This window comes from Microplitis demolitor, chromosome 4, assembly GCF_026212275.2.
Source record: "Microplitis demolitor isolate Queensland-Clemson2020A chromosome 4, iyMicDemo2.1a, whole genome shotgun sequence".
Classification (NCBI taxonomy): Eukaryota; Metazoa; Arthropoda; class Insecta; order Hymenoptera; family Braconidae; genus Microplitis; species Microplitis demolitor.
The window spans coordinates 14,540,723-14,566,499 of NC_068548.1; the positions used below are offsets into that span (position 1 = coordinate 14,540,723).

Below are 25,777 nucleotides of genomic sequence, written 5' to 3' on the forward strand. Positions count from 1 at the left end.
TTATACTTCAATAATTGTGCAAGATTGAAGATATCTTGCTCAAGGTGCATATGTACAGTGACTTGAGCTATCCCTGCTCCAGAAATTACTTGCATATACTAACGCATATCTTGCGCTAGATTCGCAAAAGAAGTCATATCAAACTATCTGTCTCACTTCTGTCTCTGTCACTTCATCCCCTTCATCCGGATACCATACAGGATCTTGGTAAAAGTGACAAAGATGGAAATTACACAGGAATAGTGTAATATGACACTTTTTGAGCAGATCTTGAGCAAGATATCTTCAATGTTCTTTTATACAATATCATGTGCTAATCCTGCGACAATCTTGTTTTAGAATACTGCATTAGTATTTTGTAGATCGATAGATATATAAAACGTAGACACCTAGGGATCTTCTGATACAGAAGATTGTCTTGTGTTCGTTATCATAGACGTCCATGCAGTATTTATCAAAAAATTCTTGTGATCAGTGTCTTGACCAGCAACTTGTGATGGGAATTGTTTCATGGGTGTTACAGTAAATAATATTCGTCATATATTTTTTTATTTATATAACATTATTTATTAGGAGTTTGAAAAATTGATAAGCACTTTAGAAGAGCGACGACTAGATCTTGTCAATGCTGAAATTTTATTTGATCTTCCACCAACAAATTTTTCAATTTTCATATCAACAAAACAAGACTTTGAGGATATGAAACTAATTTATTCTTTGTATAAAACCCAAAAAGATGCAAAGGAAGTTTGGTCAAAAACTTTATGGTCAGATTTAAATTCTCAGCAATTAATTGATGAAATAGATCTGTACATCAATGAGTTTAGGAAACTCCCAGAAACAGTTAAACAACTTGATATTGGTAAAGTTTTCGAAATGATGCTGGAATCATTTAGAAATTCAGTGCCACTATTTGTTGAGCTGAAGAATGAAGCGATGCGTGAAAGACATTGGAAGGAATTGATGGACAAAACAGGAAAACATATTGATTTTCCCCCAGATAAATTGGGTGGTTAAAATCTAGAATGCCTTCGATTTTAATTTTAAAATGGCAACTGCGAATTTTTTTTTTATTTCATTTAAAACTATTTTTTTATATATTTAGGACTTACTTTATAAATAATTGCCCCCAATCCTGAAAATATTATTTATTGGTAACAATTTTATCGTTAAATTCATTTTTTAATTGCACGTATTATGTATAATTAATTCTATAAGGGGTGGGACAAAATTGATTATAAAAAACTATTAATTTACGATTAATAAATGGTTTTGAACATAGGTTTACATTAAAAAATTTGTTTGATATGGAGTTAACCAAGTTCCACGAGGTTGCACAGACGGTTGTGACAAATGCGATAAAGGAATCAGCAATCGAAAAAGAAATTGAAGAAATCGCGGGCTTATTAAAAACGATGGAATTTAAACTAACTAAGCGATATGATGGTAAAAAAATAAAGATAAATTGATTCTTCTGTTTTGATTTTTATTCTATTTTGTTTACAAATTGTGGTCAATTTTCATCGATTAAAAAAATTAATTTTATATTCAAGAATATATCAAACTAAACATGTGTTATGTCCGCCGCTGAAATTAAATTTTATTATTTGGAATTTCTCCCTTTGGTAGCGATAGGAAAATTTTTAAATATTTGAAATGTAACCTACTTCATTTTTATACTATTGACTTTTGAGTTTTTGTATCCGTTTCGAATTGTCAGGATCAAAGGAAAATGGCTTTATCCTTGGATCAGTGGAGGATTTAATTCAAATTCTTGAAAACAACATAATCAAACTTCAAAACATGAAAAATTCAAAATTTATTGAACCATTTTTGAATACAGTTCAAAAATGGGAAATAATTATGCGAAAACTATTAGATGTGATAGAAGTCTGGAATGAACTAGAAAAAAAATGGCTACATTTAGGAGGAATTTTCATTCGCAGTGACATAAGAACTCAACTTCCTAAGGAAGTGTCAAAATTCGACGAAATAGATAATACTTATAAACAAACAATGCTTGATACTTCAAAAAAATTAAATGTTTACGATTGTTGTACGATTACTGGCCGTAAAGAAGCATTTGTAAAATTAATTTCTAGCCTTGATAAGTGTCGGAAATCATTATCTGAATATCTCAATATTAAACGATTTATTGTTCCAAGATTTAATTTTTTAAGTGATGACGAATTACTGAGAGTTTTGGGTCAGCGTGGGCCAGTTGAAATTCAAAAATACATAGAAAAAATATTTGACAATTTGGAAAAATTTCGGCTTGAAGAGCAGAAAATAAATGATGTTACAAGAATTAATTGTACTGGTATAATTTCTTGTGAAAGTGAAATAATGGAATTTAAAAATCCCGTAGTTATTCTTGAAAATGTAGAAGAATGGATGGTAATTTTACTAAAGGAAATGAAGTATTCTAATCGATATCTAACGAAAAAAGCGATTTATGATTATGGAAAATTAGAAAAATCTCGTATTAAATGGTTGCTCACTTTTCAAGGTATGGTAATATTTGTAGCTAATCAAATATGGTGGACGGCAGAAATTGAAGATGTTTTTTTAAGGATCAAACAAGGCAAGAAACGAGCTATGAAAAAGGTGAGCTATTCATTTATTTGTTTATTCAAAAAATTGGAACATAATTTTCAGTCTAATTTTTCCCTTCAAGTATTTAATACAACTCAACAATCAGCTAAATGAAGTAGTAAAACTTATGGGTGAAAAGTCTCTAACCAATAATGACCGAAAAAAATTGAATACTGTTTTAACCATTGACGTGCATGCTCGCGATGTAGTCGATGAATTTGTAAGAGATTGTATAACTAACACTGAAGAATTTAAATGGGAAAGTCAATTGAGATTTTACTGGTGTTGCAATTTAGATAATGTTTGGATTAACCAATGTACAGGAAGCTTTGAATACGGTTACGAATATATGGGTTTAAATGGAAGACTTGTTATAACTCCTTTGACAGATCGGATTTATTTAACAATTACGCAAGCTCTATCAATGCATTTAGGTTTATCTTTGGCAGGTAAATGTGAATTATACTGTCTGGTCACAATCGTGTTTCTTTAATTTTCTCTGATAGCCAGATAGCAAGCTAGCAACAATCTACTGCTGTGACTTATCGTTGTTCTACGCAAAAATTGGGATTTCCATAAGTTGACGTGATTGGTCACCAACTTTCTGAGAAAGTTGATGGCAAAAGTTAGCATTTCATTAGCTGACAGAAAGTTGTCTTCATTTTTCTCAGAAAGTTGGTAACGAATTGCGGCAGTAGATTGTCGCCAACTTTCTGGTAAAAGTAGTTCGCCTGAGATTCATGAGGCTTTTTTACAAGCCTTAGGCCCATGACGCAACGTTACGACTGCCAGTAAATCGCCCATTTGCGGCCGAGTGACATGAATGTCTATTTTAGGTCCAGCTGGTACAGGAAAAACTGAAACAGTAAAGAATTTAGCTAAAACATTTGGTCTTTTATGCATTGTAACCAATTGCAGTGATGGGCTGGATCACGTTTCTATTGGAAAGATTTTAGGAGGATTAATACAATGTGGTGCATGGGGTTGTTTTGATGGATTTAATAATGTTGATGAATCTGTTCTCTCTATTATTTCGAGTCAGTTCCAAACAATACGTTCAGCGTTGCAACAAAAGGCAATGAGATTTATGGTATAAAAAATATATATTATAGTTTTAAGCCTTAAGCGTTTGAGTCTCGAAACGTCTCGGGTGTATCGAGTGGGGAGAGAGCAAATCAAAAGGCGTCGTAAATTCGTATGCGTGCAATGTGAGAGTAGTAGATTACTGTGTGTCCATTTCCTCTCATTTTAACCCTACTTTATGTTAAGTCCCTCGCGGTTTTGAATCACCCTGGAAACACCCTTGAAACACGGTGGAATCACGGTGGATCCACGGCGGTTACACGGTGGGTTTTTTATCATGTTATCACCATGATTCCACGGTGGTTACACGGTGATAAAATGGCACAAACCCACCCTGTAACCACCCTGGATCCACCATGATTCCACCGTGTTTCCACTCCCAGAGTGTTTCCAGGCTGATTCAAAACCTCGAGGGGTAACAGCGTCGTAGTTAGGATTGCTTACACGACCTTCTTGAATACTCAAAGAGAGAAAAATTTCTTTTTCCTGCAAAATGTCCTTGCTGTAAGCGTTACCGGCTCACTCCAGTTTCCCGACAACCTGCTTGAATATGGACTAGATTTTCAAGGTCAAACGCTAAAGGGTTGAGATAACATACTTTTTAATTTATTTTATTTCTTCAAGTTTGGAACACAAGATATTGGATTAGATTCAAAATTTGGAGTATTCATTACTATTACTACTAGTAACGATTATCGGACGAGGCTTCCAGAATCATTAAAAGTATATTTCAGGCCTATAGTTGTGATGACGCCTGACAACGAATTGATTTGTCAAATTAAACTCTTTAGCGCTGGCTTTTTAACTGCAAAAGTCCTTGCAAAAAAAATGACTGTGTTATACAGCCTCGCAAAAGATCAATTAAGTAAACAAGCTCATTATGATTTTGGACTGAGAACTCTCATTTCGCTTTTAACTATGGCCAGACATTTGAAAAAAGTCTCAGATTTACCAGAAAATGTAATATTGCTGCAAGCTTTGAAAGATACTAATCTCCCTAAATTTATAACTGACGATGTTCCCATTTTTCTTGGACTTTTGAAAGATCTTTTTTCCGGATTAGATTGCTGTGAAATAGAGTATCCATTGCTTAAGAAGACTGCGGAAAATGTCTTGGCAAATCATGGATTTACTATTCTACCTGAGCAGGTTAATTATCTAAATATAAAAATGAGTTGGAGAATAAGTTAGGTGAATAACAGCAGTCTTCTTATAGGTAAATAAAATTTTACAACTATATAAGTTAATGATGACAACACATGCAATAATGATTGTGGGTCCTACTGGAGGAGGAAAATCAGTAATTATAAAGACATTGTGGGAAGTACAGAAAAGTTTGAATAATCCAACAAAATGGTATGTTTTAAACGCTAAAGCATACACAGTATCTGAACTTTATGGAACTCTGAATCCCCTTACTCGCGAATGGAATGACGGACTTTTGAGTAACATTTTCCGTAAAATCAATGAACCTTTTGACTCTTCATTACAAAATGAAAAAAGATGTATCCTTTTTGACGGTGATGTTGATTCTTCGTGGATAGAAAATATCAATTCAGTAATGGATAATAATAAAACTTTGACGCTTTCAAATCAAGAAAGAATAAAGTTAAAGGATAACTGCAGTTTAGTTTTTGAAGTTGGCAATTTACAATACGCATCACCAGCTTTAGTGTCACGTGTTGGAATGGTTTACGTTGATCCAGAAAATTTAGGATATGAGCCGTATGTTAATAAATGGATTAAGAGCCGATGTGGATCTGAACAAGAATATTTGAAAATATTATATAAAAAATACATTCCTGGAGCTGTTAAGCTGATTATTGATGGAATGTTAGGCTCACAACAAGTCAACTCTTTGCAAATGATAATTCATCAAAGCGCGTTAAACTTGGTTAATATATTTGATCTATTTTTTCTTACTAAAATTACAATTTATTGATTTAGAAATTTTTAAAGGTTATTCAATTGTGTAAAATGATAGATAGTCTGTATCCATCTTGTCATAAAGGAGAATTAATATGGGAGAAGTATAATAGAATATCAGCAAATGACGAAAAACTCTGTATTCATAAACTTGAAGATAAAAATGATTTATTAGAAGCAGTGTTCATTCAATCATGCTATTGTTCTTTGGGTGCTGCTCTTGTTGCAGAAGCTCAGTATAAATTCGATGATTACATAAAAAAAACTTCGGGGTTAATGATGATTGACGACACTCCAGAAAAATTGGCTACCATATGTAAAAGAATCAGTGATTGACTATATATCGAACTATTCTACATACTCTAATAGCACTCTCAAGGAAGTCTTGTGTAAATCTGTAACTTCAATCTTCAGCAAGTTTGCATCATCAGTCTTGGACAAGTCTGAGGAAAAATACTTGCTTAAGATACGTTAAGTAAATCTGTAGTAATACTTGCTTAAGATGCATTTGCTCAGGCTTGCTGCAGAATTGCTTAAGATATCTGGACATGGCAACTCGCTTCGTTACTGCGTGAACCGTCTATTCAGCATTAGTATAGTAAATTCGGTAGCGCTCACTTATTGTTCGGCATAATTTTATTGAACGATAGCATTATTAACTTGTAACACTTTAAATGTAAACGAGGACCACTAGGTTTGCTACAGGTATTGCGTTTGAACTATGAGTGACACGGAGAAAAAGAAACTCGATATTTTAAGCAATTCTGCAGCAGCTGCACCTAATCTCGTTTTAGAGTACGTATATTGGTTAAGAATTGCTACAGACAATTTCTACAGATTTCCGTGAGTCTCTAAGAAGAATCTTAAGCAAGACATGATGAAATTACGTGTACAGCAAGTGTATTTACGAAATAAATCTTTTTTAAGTCTTGTTTAAATCTTCCGTAAAAAACTTGCTGAAAGATATTTGTCGAGGAATTTGCTCAAGACTGTGCTACTAGAGTAAGGTTAGATTTCTCTGAAAGATGTTTTTATTTTTTTAGATCATATTCCTATTGCATGTGCATTGTTATATGACTACGTTTTAGACGTAGAAAATAAAGTGTGGAGATTATGGAAATTGCTTATTCCTCAATACATTCATGATAGAAGTAAAAATTTTGGTGAAATTTTTGTTCCTACAACTGACACGCTACGCGTGACCTGGTTCATAAGATTGATGAATAATTTGAAACAGTCTGTTTTGTTGGTTGGTGAAACCGGAGCTTCAAAAACTGCAACTGTTGAAGCGTTTTTGAGATCTCTTGATTCGGAAAAATTTGTAACTCATTAATTACTAATGTTTTTTTTTAACAATTAAATTCACCCAACTGATCTATTAGTTTTTATTTTTAATAGGCTCCATTGAAAATAAATTTTTCACTGAGAACAACATCGATGGATGTTCAAAAAAATATTGAGTCTCGTGTAGAAAAGCGAACACGAGATTTATACAGTCCGCCATTAGGAAGAACACTTTTAGTTTTCATTGATGATATAAGCTTGCCATTGATTGATATGTATGGAACTCAACAGCCAATTGCACTACTCAAACTTCTTTTAGAATATGGTGGTTTTTATGATCGACATAAAGATTTTAACTGGAAACAAATTAAAGATATTTGTAAGTTTTTGATGATTAATTGGTCAATTTTTATTTCATTTTATTAAGACTAGTGTGTAAGCTCACACACGGACAGACAGACGTCCATCTAAACATGGTCAGAATAGCTTTCCTAGGACCTCAAGACATCGACATCATCTGATGAAAACTCGATTTTCGAAAATCGGACCAAAACTAATAACTTCCCTTTAGTTGAAAATTTTTAAGTTTCATAGCAATAAGTTGAAGTTCTTCAAATCGGGGTTGTATGGTCTATAAAAGCTATAGATACTTTATGTTAGTCTTATAGTACAGATTAGTCGTAAGATTGAAATAGAGCGATTGGTATGAGAAAAGCTTAGAATAATTTTCAATGAATTGAGGAAGAAATTTTTTATTCTGTTGTTGACTGATTACTAAACAAAATTAATAAATTGTTTGTATTATTATTTTTTACTAGGGTTTTTATCAGCGATGGAAGCAAGAGGAAAAAATGCCGTTGATCTTCGATTTCTTTCTTTACTTTCTGTTTATAATATTCAATGCCCTAACGATACAAACTTGAATTATATTTATACAAGTATTTTAGCCGGGCATCTATCAATATTTTCCGAAAAAATTCAAGCTATTACAAATGTTCTCATCGAAATCATTATAGAATTATATGAAGTACATATTTTTACAATACAATTTCATACATTATTATTTATCATTTACTATAGCAATAATTTTACAAATTTAAAAATAGATGGTTAGAGTGAAATTGCCACCAACTCCATCGAAATTTCATTACATTTTCAACATGAGAGATTTGTCAAAAATATGCGTAGGACTTCTCCAAAGTACTCCTAATTGTTTTTCAATAGTTCCGCAATTCGTAAGATTATGGAGAAATGAAATAACTCGAATTTTCTGCGATCGGTTAATTACTGAAGAGGTACGAAGGCTTGGTTATGTTATGAGTAATAATTAAGAAGAATTTATTTTGCTATAAATAGGATCGAAGTTTCGTGCAAAAATATTTGGAGTTGAAAATAAAATCAGTATGGAGTGAGAATCCGGATGTAGTTGAAAATACTCTAAGAGACCCGTTACTGTTTGGCGATTTTAGAAATGCTTTTAATGAAGATAAAATTCAAATATACGAAGATGTATTAGACTACGAAGCTGTTTATAACCTTTTCATTGAGGTTTTCAACATTTAATTGTATTTTTCATGATACCAGCATCGAAACTTCGAGTTTTAGTGTCTCTACATATCCAATTAAAACGTACTTTTTTGTCTTTAAGTGAGAGAGCGCGAGTCTATTTAGTAGAGAAAGGGTTGAAAACATAGTAGAAGGAGACGCATGCTCTACTACGATTGAACCGGTATTAGTAAGAACTGTGGTTTTATCCCCACACAGCTTACACCGATAGTCCTCGATATTCCATGCCAGGAAAAGGATTAAATTAACTTGTTTCTGATTAACTGCTGACACTGAAACTTTAAGTTCCAATGCAGGTGGTCATGAAAAATATAGTGTGTAACACAGGATAAAACACGATTTCAGACTGCGGGTAGTGTTAGCCCTAGGACAGCCAACTTAACCCTGGTCTGAAATCGTTTTGTCTCTTATTACACAGTATACTATCGATAGAAAGAAAATCGATTTAATACTAATCAGCAATTTTCCAGATTCTTGAATTATATAATGAAAAATATTCTAAACTTAGTATGATCCTTTTTAATGATGCACTTGAACATTTAATACGTGTTCATCGTATTTTAAAAATTCACCGTGGTCACGTATTAATCGTTGGAGTTAGTGGAAGTGGGAAACAATCAGTAATAAGACTTGCATCATTCGCAGCCAAATGTGAAATTTTTGAAATTTCGCTTAATCACGGATATAATGAAACATGTTTTCATGACGACATGAAAAAGCTTTTTAATTTAGTTGGCATTGAAAACAAAAAAATTACATTCTTATTAACGTCAGCTCAAATTATAGATGAAAATTTTTTAGAAATGATAAATAATATATTGACCACTGGCATTCCTTTCACATTATTTACTGAAGAGGAAATTGACATGATTATTAATACCTGCGGAACTAATGCAACCCAAGCGGGATATGGCACAACAAAGTCAGTCGAAATGATAAAAAATCGAAAAAAAGAAGACTTTGTTTGATATCAGATAATTAATAAATTTTTTTTTTTCATTACAGAGAAAGTATTTGGTCTTATTTTACGAACAATAGCTCCTCGAATCTTCATATTGCTTTTTCAATGAGTCCAGCAGATGATATTTTCAAGATGCGTTGCAGAGATTATCTTGGAATTATTAAATGTACAGCAATTGATTGGGTGTGTTCTTGGCCTCAAAAAGCGCTTTTCACTGTTGCAAATGTTCTATTAAAGAATGTAAGAGGAAATAGATATTTTTGTACTTATATGCTAATAAGATTTTTATGACAATCAAAATTTTTTCACTATACCTGCACCGAAAATTTAAATTCTCGCCCTTTTTAGAGGAAAAAAAGTTGTTTTTACCTTTTATGAGAAAAAAAATTATAAAAATTGGCGCATGCGCCATTCTTCTTACAAACAAAGGCAAAAATTTAAACTTTCAGATATAAATCTAGTGGAAAATAGCTATTTTTCTATTTTCTAGCTATTTTCTATTCTTAGTTAGACAATCTTATGTAGTAGTCTTGTACTATTTTTATGAAAGTATCGAATGTTTTATCTACCTATCAATCTATTACAAGATCTTAATGCAAAATTCTAAGACAAGATTGTTGAAGGACTTGCACATGATATTGTACAAAAAAATCTTGAAGATGTCTTGCTCAAGATGTCTTAGTAAAGTTACTTACGCGTATTTTGAGTAAGTCTTGAGCTAGAAATTATTTGCAGACACTAACGCATATCTTGCGCCCGATCTGCTCAAGAAGTTTCATATAACACTTTATATATCTCACTTCTATCTCTGTGACTTTATCCCAGGATCCTGTATCGTGTGCTAATGGAGAGGGCAAAGTAGAAGGGACATAGATAATGTAATACAAGACTTTTTGATCAGATCTGATACAAGATAAGCGTTAGTATATGCAAGTAATTGCTGGTGGAAGATTAGCTCAAGCCACCTTGGTTAAAAAAAAGACGATTAGAAATGATTCGAAAAACTCATTTTTAATACTATATACATAGATATGCACTCATCATTGAGTAAATCATTTTGTTTAATCAGGGCATTGTACCAATACACCTTAAACAAAATATCTTCAATATTTTTGCACAATTCTTGAAGTAAAACATAACACAATGTTTTTTTTGTCTTATACACGACTTGCAATTCAAAACTTTGTACCAGTATCTACAGTAAGATCCGTAGTTGTATAAAGACATAGACAACGCTATAGTGTACTGGCGCCCAGACTTGGGTAAGATTGCTATAAGATTGTTATGTAGGAACATATTTTATTGTTACAATACTTTATAACATTTAAAAACGTAGTTTTTTTTCTTTTGGTTAAGTAGAAGAAAACCACTGATACCGCACCATTAAGAAATCTCAAGTATTTATTGAACACTAGTGTATGGCAGGGCATGAAATGACAATTTCAGATTTCGGGAGATGTCTGCCTTCAGCTCGGTCAGTCAACTTCATCCTCGTCCGAAATCGTCTAATTTCATCCCTTGCTACGCAATATAATATTGAATTACTAAAATCATTTAACTACCGTAGGACGAGTGTATTTCTGCAGAGTATCGTGAAAATATTGTTCTGCATATAGTTAGTGTACACGTTGGTGTTGAAATATATACTTTGGACTTATTTAGAAAATATCGAAGAAATAATTACGTTACGCCAAAGCATTTCATCGGTTTTATCAACACGTTTCTAGAACTTCTAACGAAAAAAAAGAAATATGTTAATTTTCAATGTGATCGGCTGTCGGCTGCAGTGAAAAAAATTACTGAAACTTCAGAGAATCTTGTTAAATTAAATGATACATTATCAGTTCAAAGTATTGATGTAATTGAACTAACAAAAGAATGCGACGCATTGTTTACTTCGATTGAAAAATTAGAAAAAATAATCACACAGATAAAAGAAATCAATTTAAAAAAAAAAGATGAACCGACAGAGAAAAATAAAATTACAGCCGAAAAACCCATAGAGTGTGAGAAAGTTTTTGCCGATGCATTGCTCGAACTAGATACTTCGAAAAAAGCATTGAAAACTTTAACGAATAGTGATGTGGCTGAGTTTAAATCGTTTCCATCACCTCCACAACCTATTCAAATAGTCGGCGAATGTCTTGCGATAATAAAAGGCTCGGATGAAATTTCATGGGAAAGTTTTCAAAATTTGGTTAGTAATTTAAACTTTCTAGAATTTCTTCAGGAGTTAGATATCCACGAGATCATGACGAAACAACATCAGTTGATAAAACCATGTTTGAAGAAATGTGATGAACTAGATCAATTGAAATCAATAAGCAAAGCAGGTTTTACATTTTATAAATTTATTCTTGCTGTGTTACATTATAGTGAAGTTTATCAAAACGAACAAGATAAATCAGAACGGCTAGAAAAGTTCAAAATTGAATCAGAACACATCCATAGTCTATTTAAAAAAGAAGAAAATGAATTAGAAGAATTAAAAAAACAACTGGCAGAAGTAAATGTAAAATATGAGGCTACGTTGTGTAAAAAAGACAAATTGCAAGAAGAAATCAATGTTTCTCAAAGAAATTTGAGTCTTGCCGACGAATTGGTGAATACGCTTTCATCTGAAAGTGAGAGATGGCAAAAAGAATTAAAATGTTTACAGGATGACTACGAATCCATTATCGGCGATTGTTTATTGTCTTCTGGGTTTTTAATATACTGCGGACCTTTTTCTTGTGAGTTTAGGAATAAAATGGTCTATAATGATTGGCTAAAGAGCATCACAGAAAAAAATATTCCATTATCTAAGATATTCCGATTGGAAAATCAACTAACTAATGACGTCGAAATGCGAGAATGGAATTCTCAGGGGTTACCCCAGGATGAATTTTCTACTCAAAACGCAATTTTAACAATCTACTCAACAAAGATCGCTCTTTGTATTGATCCTCATAATCAAGCGCTCAATTGGCTAAAAAAAAAAGAAGAGAAAAATTTAAAAATTGTTTCATTTTATAATAAAAATTATATTAAAGACCTGGAAGTAGCTATTGAAAATGGATATCCAATTATTTTTCAAGACGTTGATTATTTTGATTATATTTTAGATAATGTTATAGAGAAAAATATCCAAAGTGAGTTATTTTTACGATTCCTTAATATAACACATTTAAATTGATTTATTTTACAGGTGTGAATGGCAGGTCATTTGTGATTCTGGGGGATAAAAAAATAGAATACAACGTGAATTTTCGAGTATACTTTATGACAAAAATTTCTAATCCTAACTTTGATCCTGCAATGTACTCAAAGGCAACTGTTATAAATTTTATGGTCACTATGGTAGTAAGTACAAGAATTTTTGTTTAAAATGTGTTCTTACTTTTTTCTTTTTCGGACCCAAGAAGGCGAACGGTATTATGTTTTTTGCACTAATACAGTAATCAAAAACATTGGCCTAGTTTTCCTTTTGAACAAACTTACGAGTAATGAGCTCCTTGAGATCGAAAACAGCAGGAAATTTCGGGACCGGTCCGCAGGATCAACCAGTTTACAGATTTTTGTTAATTATATTTAAACCAAAAGAATTTGGAAAGTGAATTTCAAAAGGGTTTTTCTCATTTAAAAGGTTGAATGTGATAAAAAATCAAGTATCAATCGGTTGTGCCAGCCCCACAACTTTCCGCTGTTTTCGAGCTCAAGGAGCCAATTTTTAAATATAGTGAAACCTAAACTTACAATTAACCTTCTTAATAAGACAATTTATAGATAAATTGAGAAAAATATAGATAACTCGAATTGGGAATCGAACCCAAACCATGTTGGTATCGCACCGAGTACTCTCCCAGTTGAGCTATTCGGTACTGTACTATATTTCGTTCAATTTGATCTATAACTTATTGAGCCACACCGTCCATTGTAGGGTAATACACCATTTTTTTTTTTAAATATAGTGAAACCTAAACTTACCGAGCTGCTTGAGCTCGAAAACATTGTTGTGAACACATTTTCTTTTGTATGCCATTGTTTTCGAAAAAAACCCTTTTTTAGTATTTCTTTCTCCCACGATATCATGAACGAATTTTGACTGATTTTGATGGTTGAGGCGGCAATCGATATATTTTATTGAGTTCTAGATCTGCTTAGATTTTGAAGTCGTTTCGTAGAAATCAATAAAAAACTAAAAAAAAAAATTTTTTTTTCTTCCTAATTCGCAAATATTTTCGAGTCTACTGGATCAAATGATCTGAAACTTTCAGGAAAGTTGATGGCCAACAAGCTCTTTCGATTGCCGCCTTAACCATCAAAATCGTTTCATTAGCTAAAAAGTTACAAAAAGCTTACACACATACATACAGACACTCGGACATCAATCTGAAAATTGTCAAAATAGCATTCTAAGACCTCAAAATATCGACATCTGATGAAAACTCGAATTTTGAAAATCGGGGTGAAAATAATAACTTTCCGAATTTTTGAAAATTTACAATTTTCTTAGCGGGAATTTGAAAATAACTTAAATTTACGTTTGTTTTATTCATTAATAAACTATCTTTCAAATGGTACGAATTTTGTTCTAGTTAAGAATATTTGAATGAGTGTAAAAATAATTTTTGCGTAAGTGAATCAGCTGACCGAGTAAGCGTTAGCAGAATACATTTCATTGCTTCGCAATTGAGTTGTGCGAAAAAAACAATTGAATTAATTTCATTTAATTAAAAAACTAATGATTTGATATTTTTTAATGATTTTTCTCCGTAACGATCAAGAAAATAATGTTGTTCAGAAATAATTCGAATATATTACCAGTAAATTTTTTACTTTGACAAATTGCAATAAAAAAAACCCTGAAAAATGGAAAAACCCTGAAAATTGGAAAATAATATATTTTTTTTTTATTTCACGATTGAAATGGTTTAATTGATTTCAATCGGAGCTTTTAATCAGAGGTCTAGTTTACGTCTTAAGTCACAAGATTGGTCAACCCTGTTTAAAAAATCTCATAGAATCTAATAGATTGTCATAAATTCCTACAGAGATTTTATAAGAATGAATGAGTTCTATGAGAAGTGCTATAGTTAAGTATAGGGTGGGGTGGTTCAAAAAAAAATTATTTATTTTTTTTTATTCTTACCCCCTGAAATGTTAGTGGTTGCCGAGAAAAAAATCCTCTCAAGAAATGAGCTCTCTAGCTCAACTCTAAGAGGTCGTTATTTTAATTTTAATTTCCTATCTAATTAACATGAAAAAATTTACTTTTTCACTAAAAGTGTAATTACTCGTACGCTGCTCAATATTTTTCAAATTTATACAAAGATCGTTAAAGCTGATTCCTCAAGCTTTCCGAAACCCTATGATAAGTCATAATTATCATAAGTAGAACGCCAATTAGAGCTATCTGAATAGTATCGATTTTGTATTTCAAAAGGAAATTGTAAATTTTTTTTTTTTTTTGCTAGCTTCAATTGGCGATAATTTCGAGTTATCATCGGGTTTTGGAAAGCTCGTAGAATCTGCTTTGAAGATCGTCGTATAAATTTGAAAAATATTGAGCAGCTTACGAGTAATTACACTTTTAGTGAAAAAGTAAATTTTTACATGTTAATTATATGGGAAATTAAAATTAAAATAGCGACCTCTTAGAGTTGAGCTAGAGAGCTCATCTTTTGGGAGGATTTTTTCCTTGACAACCACTAAGGTTTCAGGGAGTAGAAACAAAAAAAAACTAATTTTTTTTTTTAACCACCCTAGTATAGGGTTTTATACATACAGCAATAAGAATCTATCGGATTTTTTAAGCAGGGAATTCACTGGCTTTTAAGAATTAAAGAAATTTTTATTATTATATAATTAATAATTTTATATACTTACATCAAAGTTCTGGAAACTTAATTACACAGAAAAAAAGGTTGACTTGGCCCAAGATAATTTTCGCCTTCATTTTTTTATTCTTGGGCTGAGTAATTGGGTTTTTTCAATCCGAGAACATTTTCTTCGACTAATATTATAAAAATATTGTATCAAGAATAATTAAATTTTAATTCAAGTTAAATAATCTTGGTTTAAGAATAATTATTTCAAGTCAAATATATTTTGTTTCTAACCAAGTAAAAAAAACTATCAAAACAAGATACTTTTCTGTCTTGGTTGGTGAGTATACTAAATTGTCACAATATATATCAACATCTCAAACCAAGAACTTTTTTTGCGTGACAGAAGAACATTTACTCTCAGTTTGAGAAAACTACATTATCGACTCAAGACAACGGTCTATTGTAATGAGAAAATTTTAATTTTGATTTAAATAAATTATAATCTTAGCTTAATAAAATAACTTTTTTTGAATCATGCAAATATTTACTTAACGGAAGACATAAAATTCTTCCATTGATGATTTTTTTTCTTGACTTAAAAAAATTCTAGTCTCGATTCAAGAAAATATATGACTCTACTTAAAAAAATATATTGACCTATATTTTTCAGTGAATCTAACCTAATATAAATATTAAATATTGTCAAGCAGGAAAGTGTATGCGTATATTTAGAACACCGCAATACAGCAGTAGAGAGGATAAGGAATAAACTCTCTCGATTAAATGGCTTATGAACGAATTGAGAAAAATAAATTGTTTGCTCATGGTAGGAATCGAACCTAGACCGATTCGGCATCACGCGAGAGCTTTACCAGTTATGCTACCCGACCATTTCCTGAACATTCGTTCACTTTACCCATATCTAGTTAGCACACTGTACAATGTAGAGTCTAAACTACCGCCACTTTAGTATAGTACAGTTAGCTTTCCCAAGAGAATTTTTGCGTTGAGCCGTGAGTGCAGGTGCTGTTGGTTCAAACGTCTACGCTTACTTGCCGCAACACAACAAATACTTAAGCCAAGATATTTCTTACTATTGAATCGAGTACTTTTAATTCTTGACTCGAGTCACAAATTATCTTGATTCAAAATAAATTATTCTTCAAGAAAGAATATTTTACTTTTCGGACAATTGATTGTATATTGGGGCAAAATATTTATTTTTCTCACTTTAAGAAAATAATTTTTACTTCAAGAAACATATATTATATTGGTTGAATAAAAAAAAAATCTTATGCCAAGATGACTAAATTTAAGAAAATTTTGCTCTTGAACCAAGAAAATTTTCGTTTTCATTCAAAATTGCAAAAAATATTCTTGCGGCAAAAAAAAAATTCTTACGCCAAGATATCCTTTTTTTCTGTGTAAATATAAATTGTTGAAAAATTTGGATCAATAATTTATGATTTATTATTTCAATTTAATATTAATATTTTATCTGTAATGTAAAAACAATTTTACAGTAGATCAAATTATAATTTTAAATTAAGTATAAAAATAAAAATATAAGTTAAGGATTTAACATTGAAAATCAAAACTTAATTAGAATTTCTCAAAAATAAATAAGAATTTCTTACAAGAGATTATGCATCGGAATATCAATTCCCTACTTTTTAAATATCGCAACATTTCTCTTACACTTTCTGGATTTAATAACTAAATTCGCGAAGTATAAACAACGGAGATCTTGACTTTAACCAATAGTCTAGCCTTTTTTGATGCTCTTACCATACAATACGCAATAATTATTTTATAAGAAGAATCCTGAGTTAAAATCCTTAAGAAGGAAGTGAGAAATCCTACATCAAGATAATTTTCATACAAAAATTTAAGTTTTGGAGCTAATTTATAAAGCGGCATACGCAATAACTCATAACAGGTTAGCGTAAGGTAAATGTCCCAATACCGTAACAACACCTAATACCGGAACGATTTGATAATCATTATATTATATTTTAACTCGTACGCGATGAAGTTAAATAAAACTTTTTTTATTTAAAACCTTAATCTTTTAGCTACATAATAGAATATAAGATATATCCGAAATATGAAAAAAAAAAAATGTAAATAATAGCAATAGTCTCGGATCCATGACTTTCTCATGTTTCTTAATGGTTTTGTTAAGAAATCAGTCAATGGTCTTAAGCTTATTAAAAATGTATAAAATTACTTTTCAATAATTTTTTTTTATATGCATCTTGAATTATATAAAATTCAAGAAAGCATATTAAAAATATGGAAAAAATAGTATTATTAATTTCATTTTACTGTTCGTTTATTGGTACACCAAAATGAACCCGTGCCCTGTACCGGAACAGTCAGTCATATTAATGTTATCGATAGACATTAACGGTGAGTTTTATTGACTGGCTAAAATCAAGTGCAACATTAATGTTGGAGACCTAATATTTAATGCAGTAAGTATGATTATTATTAAAAATGCATTAAATGTAGATAAACTCTTATTTAAATCATAAAAAATAAATTTTTGTGTTTAATTTTTTTTTCTTTTATAATTTTTATAATATAACCTCAAATGATTAATTTTGTTTCTATTCTTCGGTTCAAAATAATTATTTTTTATTAAATAATTAATCATTTGAAAATTTTAAATGCATTTTACATTAATATTATTTAATAATAGTTAATATTTTCATTATTAATAAATTCACATCATTGCATTTATAAATGATTTCATAATTTTTTTTATAGATTTAACTAAAATGCCAAAAATTAAAAAAATTAAAAGTTTCATAACATCAATGATATTGACGCTGCTTTAAACGATATTCGCAGTGGTGTACCGTTAGGTGTTATTAGTAGAAAGTACGGTATACCTAAGAGATTGCAAGCAAAAGAAGCTAAAAAATTATTGCAGGAACAGAAAAAACAAGAAAGAGACCGCAAAAAACAAATAAAGAAAGAACAAAATGAAAATAGAAAAAAAAAAAAAATAAAAAACAATAATGTTTTTGATTATTACTTTTCACAATATTTTGTATTTATTATCAATTAATAAAAAAAGTGTTCCTTTCTACAATTTTTTGAACTCATTTACTTAAAAAATAATTTGTTTTATTTACTGTTCCGGTATTAGGACAACCGAATTCCGGTATTGGAACAAGGATATTTCAGCGTTCCGGTGTTGGGTCTTTTGGGTGTAATAGAAAAAAATGTTTTTTTTTTATATTAAATTTAAGAAAAATTAACTAATTTCATTATTTTTTAATAGATAAATGTCTATTTTATATGATGTAATAAATTATTTAGGTTGATAACCTATTTTAATATTTTAAAAACGATAAAAATCAGTCGTATACCCTTTCTCATTCCGGTATTGGGAAATTTACCTTATTTATCATTAGTGAATTTATCAATTTAATTTCTTCAGCATATAAAGCGCGTAATAAATCATTTTTTATCAGTAACCGCTCTTATTTTATTGTAGCAGCTACGTTATCACTTTCATCTTTCGTAATACATTCTTCATTGATTTTAATAAAAGTTCAGCAATATCTATGTGCTTATAGTGAAGCGCTACTTCTACAAGTTGTTTTTTGTTGATAATTTTATTGATATCAGCTCCATTATCAATTAAATATTTTGCGATATGAAGCCGATCAGTAACAACAGATACATATAATGGCGAGGTATCATTACTATTATCATTTACAGCAGCGCCATTGTCTATCAAATATTTCGCTATTTCAGTTTGATCGTGAAGAATAGCAAAATATAATGGCGAATGATCATTACAAATACCATTTACATCAGCACCATGGTCTATTAAATATTTAGCTAATTCTATTGCATGGTAAAGAATAGCTATCTATTATGGCGAGCTATCATCCGTAACACCATTTACATTAGCACCACTATCTATTAAATATTTGGCTATTTCAATGTGATTTACACCAATAGCAAAATATAATGGCGGATTATCTTCATAAACACCATTTACAGCAGTGCCTTTTTCTATTAAATATCTTACTATGTCAATTTGTTTCTGAACAACAGCAAAATTTATGAGCGATTCATTATAACAAATACCATTCATATAAGCACCGTTATTCTTTAAATTAGCCCACTGGTTTGCATGGCATTGAATAACCTTAAATAATGGCCAGTAATCATCATAAAGAATATTTACTGCAATACCTTTATTTATTAAATATTTGGCTAGGCCAATTCGTTCTTGACAAAAAAAAAAATTTGATGGCGAGTTATGACAGCAAACACCATTTACATCAGCACCTTCATTGATTAATAATTTAGCTGGTGCCGTATTATGTCTGTCAATAGCATAATTGTAATGGTCCATGATCATTAAAACCACCACTTAAAGCAGCACCATTATTTAGTAAATAACTAGCTGATTCCATTTCATTGAAAACAATAGCCTCATATAATGGCCCATTATCATGATCAATACCAATTATATCAGCACCGTGATCGATTAAATATTTAAGTATTTGAGGTGTGCGTGAGTAGATAGCTACCTCTAACGGCGAGCGATTATGATGTTCACCATTTACATTAGCACCAATATCTATTAAATATTTAGCTAATTCCGTTGCCCGGTGTTGAATAGCTAAGTATAATGACGACTTATAATTGTTAACATCTTCAGAAGCACCACTATTTTTTAAATATGTATGTATTTCGCTAGAATCAATGTTTCTAATAGCGCAATGTAATGGTAAGTTATCATTATAAATGCCATTTACTTTAGCACCTCTATCTATTAAATACTTAGCAATTCCATTTCTTCTTTTTTCAATCGCCAGACATAAAGGAGTTTGATTTTGATAAACGGCATTTACATCAGCACCTTCATCTATCAGATATTAAAATATTTCATTCTCACTCTGATCCATAACCAGATATGATTGCCGTTTATTTTTATAAAAAATTATTGCATAAGCACCTTTATCTATCAGATATCGAACAATTTTATCCTCATTCTTATCAATAACCAGATATAATCGCGATTTATCTTCACAAGAAAAATCTACATCAACACCTTTATCTTTCAGATATTGAATTATTTCATCCTTTCTCTGATCAATAATCAGATATAATCGCAGTTTATTTTTACAAGGAGTATTTACATCAGCGCGTTTATTAAAAGAATAACTCATTCCAAGCACATCTCTATTCGTAAAAATGATCAAAGGTCTTACTGAATCTTCATTTATTTTTGGATTTTCAATAGCCAACATCAGGGGCGTTTTATGGTGACAAGCAACATTTACATTAGCACCTTCATCTAACAAATATTTAGCAATCTCATTTCTTTTTTTTTCTCGCTAGCGCTAATGGTGTGGTTCCATTTTTAAAAGTCATGTTTACACAGACCCCATTATTTACTAGATTTTATAACGTAAACCGTTTTTCTTTTCACGACGGAGACGTGAAACAAACCCGGAGTCGTATGTGGTCACCCAAGTGTATTAAAAAAATTATAAATAACAATAATAATTATTACTCAGAATAATAAATAATTATAAACAAACTAAAGATGTGCCTAGACCAGCTCCTCAGGCTGGGTTAGTGCACGAGGGCGCCAATCTGTTTTTACAAAACGGACAAAACTAATAACGATCAGGGGAGAGATCACGGGACAAAATCTTGAGCGAGAATGTATGCACCAAGCGGAATGACAACCAAACAAATATATAATGAATAAAAAATAATAATAAGGAATAATTACTACTAAATACATCCAGGAAACAAACAAATAAATATTGGCTATCACTGGGTTCCTTTTACTAAATTATTCAATTCAAAATATATTTAAATAAACTCAACAAATGGTTACAATAATAATCAATTCAATTCAAATAATATTATTAAATTATCCACTGGAGAAACCAAATTACAAATTACAAACTTTTACCCAATATAATTAGTATACTTAATTCTTTATAATAAAATTGTATTAAATAATAATAATAATCTTTTCTTATTTTAAATTATTTACTCTGGGGAGAGAAAGACACGGGTACTCAATATATGTGGCAACACTGGGTTGCATACCAAAAAATAAATTTTACCCAGAGAAATAATATTATACACTCAACTATACTTTTAAAATAAAATATGAAATACTAGTGTAAAAGAGAGCCACACTTGCTATCTTTGTCTAATCCTTTAAGGAATTTGCTCGACGCGTCTACGTACATGGAACGTACGCCAAACGAATTCAACTTATTATAACAATATAACTCAGTGTCAAGTATTTATCAAGCAAATACCGCGATCAACTCTACCGAAGAACCAGCGATAGCCGATGCAACAAATGAAGATACAACTGACTTACCGGCGTTGATAACAATCAACTTCTGGAACTTTTGGATAATAAATATCACATGAACTATATTTTTACTTCATATAACAGAATATCAATTATCCAAATTAAATAAACTTTAACTATTTAATTTTACAAAATTACGGCAACTGGGTCAGAACAATTTTCTCAAAAATAATCACGGACAACAACACGTCTTACCTTCACAAAATCCCGGTCCTCTCTGACTATATCTTTCCTTGATTTTTCCGAGGGAGGTTAATCACTCACGTGTTATCCCCTCTCATGACCTCGGACCCGAAATTATCAATTTAAATAAAACATATAAAATTGTCACACGACCTGAGTTATATCATAATAATAAATTGAATAATATTTCCAATCAATAAACATAAACATAATCGATACTATCACTTTCAAATAATAAAATAATAATTAATTTAGTGCACCACGTGGCTGGATAAAAATATTGATTTTTATCCCCACTATATCGACTTACTCTCCCTTCGGTCGATATTTTTATCTATAACATACGCGCACGTGTGCTACTAACTGAAAGTCTAACGACATCTATAAAGTTTTGGCGGTAATACGATAATATACACTGATTGACTCGCCAAAAATTATGGCGGGAAAAACTAATAGCATTGTGCCCTCGGCATTGTAGTATGGGTCTCAAAGCCATGCTGTTTCACCGTGCCTGCTATGCATACGTAAGAGAAATACAATAGCTCCAGTACTATACAGTATAGTAAATAACGCCATTCTTCTGGGACTCCTTACTATACTGTCTTGGAATATTTCACATACTATTTTAGTATCTGTCTTAAAATCATACCAGCAGGGTGTTAAACGCCATCTTTCTTTTACCGTGCATTAACCTTAAACACCTAAATAAAAAACCCCTTTTATAATCACTATTTAAATCTTACTGGTTCAATTATAATTAATAACTTGAAACTAGCGATTCATGAAAAAAAATCAGCTGCCTTTTTCTTTTATCATTAATACTATTTTATACTTTTTTCTTTTAATACTTTCATGCAGATACGAACGCAGTCTACTGGCAGTTTTTCGATTAAGCAAGTAAATCGTGCACGTTTGAATTTTCCAATATTTTTCATTTTCACTCGAATTAATATAAATAAAATAAAATAATTTGAATTGATTAAACACATCGATTTGAATTACTTGACTCAATAAAAGAAAGGTACCTGTGGGTAATAACGCCTAAGTGACAGAAATAATATTTAAAATAATCGCCTCCACTAAAGGCTACTCTAGTAGAAGGGTCTTGCATAGAGATGTTACGACAAATTTATAGAGTCCCGATACCACGTTCCCTGTCTTTTATATTTCATCATCCGTCATATGCTGTTGTAGCGCAGAAAAAATTATAAAAATCAATCTAGTCTACTGACTCTGAAAAAGGATACTGATAGTTTTAAGTGCTGTTGAGCAAAACAATCTAGTCCTCTGATTCTTAAAAAGTATTGTTGCTAAATTTAAGTGATGATTCATCTCTAATAGCAATTTTATTAAGTATAGTTAAACTATTCCAGTTTGTTTAACCCGTAGGCCTTATTATCCTACGGTAGTAAAATAAGGCCTATTCGTATGGTTTTTGTAAAAGTATGATTTTTTGTTTGATTATGGTAAACATTACTATTACTTGATTACATTTTATGGCTAATGTATTGAAATAAAGATTAATGATACATTTCAATAATTAAATGCAATATTTTCTATTTTATTCAAAATCTCCCTTAGCTAGGCCTTATTACCCGCCGGTACCTGAATTGAATTCGAAAAGTGCATATAAATTTATTTAAAAAATTAATGCAAATAAATTTATTAAAGTTACTAATATTTAAATTTATGAATTACTTCCTAATTAAAATTAACTATTAGATAAAATAATGCATTGCAAATAATAAACAGTGAATAATTTTTATTGTAAAATTATCGAATTATTATTAATTCACTTCAATACATTGAAAAATTGAAGTATTGTCATTGATTTAGTTAAAGTTATTTGTGACGGGATCGGTGTGCGGACCAGTTTTTTTATTACGATTGTGATTTATCATTATTATTATTACTACTACTACTACTATTATTATACTATGGACTGTATTCAACTATTACTATTATTTATGATTTCTTATTACTATTGACTAATTATTTGTGATTTTCTTATTACTATCATTATTACTATTATGATTTATTACTATTCTATTGACTACTATTACGAGTATTAGTTACTATTTTATATTAATATTTCTATGACTTATAACTAGTATTATTATGATTACTATGATTACTTTTGTTTGCTTATGACTAAACCCAAAACTATGGTGCTTACTCTAATTACTATTTATCCTTAAAAACTATTTTTTTATATTACCTATGACTAGCTTAACTACGATTATAACTATTACTACTACTACTTAATTACTACATGTGATTCAATTACTATTGATCTCTATTTCTTTTTCAATATACTTTACACTATTACTATAATTATGTGATTTATTATTTACTATGGCTGTGTTATATTATTACTAAGATGTTGTGTGATATTACATTGGTACGAGTGTATAAGTATGAGTATAGGGATACGCGCCGAGTGAAAATTATTCTAAGTCCCGAGCCGACAGAATCGAAGGGAAAGAAAAAACGTGAAAAATAATTCCATGTGAATCTTTTAAAATTTTTAAGAGATCGAAAGAAATATAAAATAAAATAAAATTATGAGAAATAATGTGTGAGAGTTGAAATTAACTTAGTATTTTAATCGCGTATTCTTCCATTCTCTTTCCATTCGCTCGCGAGTGCGTAAGCCGTACGGCTAACTTCTCCGTATTCAATATTTGCTCAAACTCTTAAACACATTCTTTTTCTTTCCAAATCATTTTTATATTTCGTTTGAAGTATATTTTTCAATTCTCGTTGATATTACCGCACAAAAACTTAGAAGAAATTCAGTCTCTTGACATATTATTTTGTAATTTTCTGTTTCCCTTTGATTTGGTCGCCCAGGGACTTAAAATAATTTCTCGATCGCCACGCTTAAGCAAGCGACGCTAGAGGGCGATGAAATTTATCCCTTTTCGTATGTGTGGCGGGTGGATCAGGTAATAAAAGCGCTCGTAAAGGCCGTATTGGCAACTTAGTCTCCCGAGACGTTTTCTGGAGGAAGACCATTCCCTGGACAACATCTGGAACTTCGACTACCCCGAGTCCGACCGGACCAAGGTAAGCGAAATTTGATTCTCGGGGAGATTTGAGGGTCCCCACTCTGAGGCCTTCTGCCAAGGGGTGCTAGGTGAAACTAGCCGATTAGGTGGGGATTAGACGGAGACCATCCGCTTACCCTCGGGGAAGGGGAATTCGTGCAGGGCCGACGGGGAAGTCGACCAGACACCCCTGAAGCACCCGGGAGAGGGTAGAACCGCGTCACTAGTCCGCGTAACTTTTGTGTGTGTGAATTGACCGCGTAACCGTGATTTAAATAATTAAAAACCGTAATCAATTATTGTAGAGGTTGTAGAACCAGGGCTCGAAGCCCATGTAGAGTGTTGATTTGAATAAAATTTAAATCGCCATATTTAATATTGTCTGTCTCTTTGAAGACCCCTTTTGTTTTCCACCCTGGACTTCGGCGAGCAGTACCCGAGCCAAAAGGGGTAGGTTGTGTTTCTAATTTGCTTATTAAAAGTTACTACGATATTTCAGTGAACCAATTTTATTCGCATTGATTTAAAGTAATATTTATCTATTAATACTGGCTAATTATTAAATTCAGATTCTTATCAATTTACTGGTTCATCTTTTCTGGTTAAGTGTGGTTCTTTTTTTTTTTGAATTATCAATTAATTAATAACTTTTAATTGGCAACTGAAAGTAACCCCAGTTTTACCCTATACATATTATTAGTACTAAAATTAATATTAAAAATAATAAATTATATATTACAATCTAGACTATATATACAACAATTAGCTTTCCAGCATTTCTACTTGAATACTACTAGCGAAATTTAAAAAACTATTTTTGCAAATTACGTCTGGCCATACTTTAAATACTAGTTGATGATGATGCTGCTGAAGAAGGTCTCGACAAAAATTCTTCATACTCTACATGAACATATAGAACATGAGACTTGCCAGTTTCTCCTAA

General features: G+C 31.1%; 2 protein-coding genes across 2 annotated transcripts in view; one reads left to right on the forward strand and one right to left on the reverse strand.

Moving 5' to 3' along the window:
• Positions 1-21,756, reverse strand: part of LOC106693109 (methyltransferase-like protein 22) — a 62,813-nt gene extending 41,057 nt beyond the window's left edge. Inside the window, exon 1 of the mRNA XM_053738901.1 lies at positions 21,608-21,756. The gene's annotated coding sequence lies outside the window, so the exon portion shown is untranslated. The remainder of the gene's footprint in view (positions 1-21,607) is intronic.
• The window catches only part of LOC103576982 (dynein axonemal heavy chain 10), a 68,897-nt gene that overhangs the window by 18,714 nt on the left and 24,406 nt on the right, over positions 1-25,777 (forward strand). The window contains exons 16-32 of the mRNA XM_014444728.2: positions 574-1,000; positions 1,279-1,446; positions 1,721-2,607; positions 2,678-3,044; positions 3,432-3,685; positions 4,303-4,827; positions 4,895-5,572; positions 5,638-5,920; positions 6,648-6,925; positions 7,003-7,267; positions 7,707-7,915; positions 7,995-8,183; positions 8,245-8,436; positions 8,925-9,376; positions 9,460-9,655; positions 10,983-12,546; positions 12,603-12,757. Coding sequence (XP_014300214.1) covers positions 574-1,000; positions 1,279-1,446; positions 1,721-2,607; positions 2,678-3,044; positions 3,432-3,685; positions 4,303-4,827; positions 4,895-5,572; positions 5,638-5,920; positions 6,648-6,925; positions 7,003-7,267; positions 7,707-7,915; positions 7,995-8,183; positions 8,245-8,436; positions 8,925-9,376; positions 9,460-9,655; positions 10,983-12,546; positions 12,603-12,757 — 7,089 coding nt within the window. The remainder of the gene's footprint in view (positions 1-573; positions 1,001-1,278; positions 1,447-1,720; positions 2,608-2,677; positions 3,045-3,431; positions 3,686-4,302; positions 4,828-4,894; positions 5,573-5,637; positions 5,921-6,647; positions 6,926-7,002; positions 7,268-7,706; positions 7,916-7,994; positions 8,184-8,244; positions 8,437-8,924; positions 9,377-9,459; positions 9,656-10,982; positions 12,547-12,602; positions 12,758-25,777) is intronic.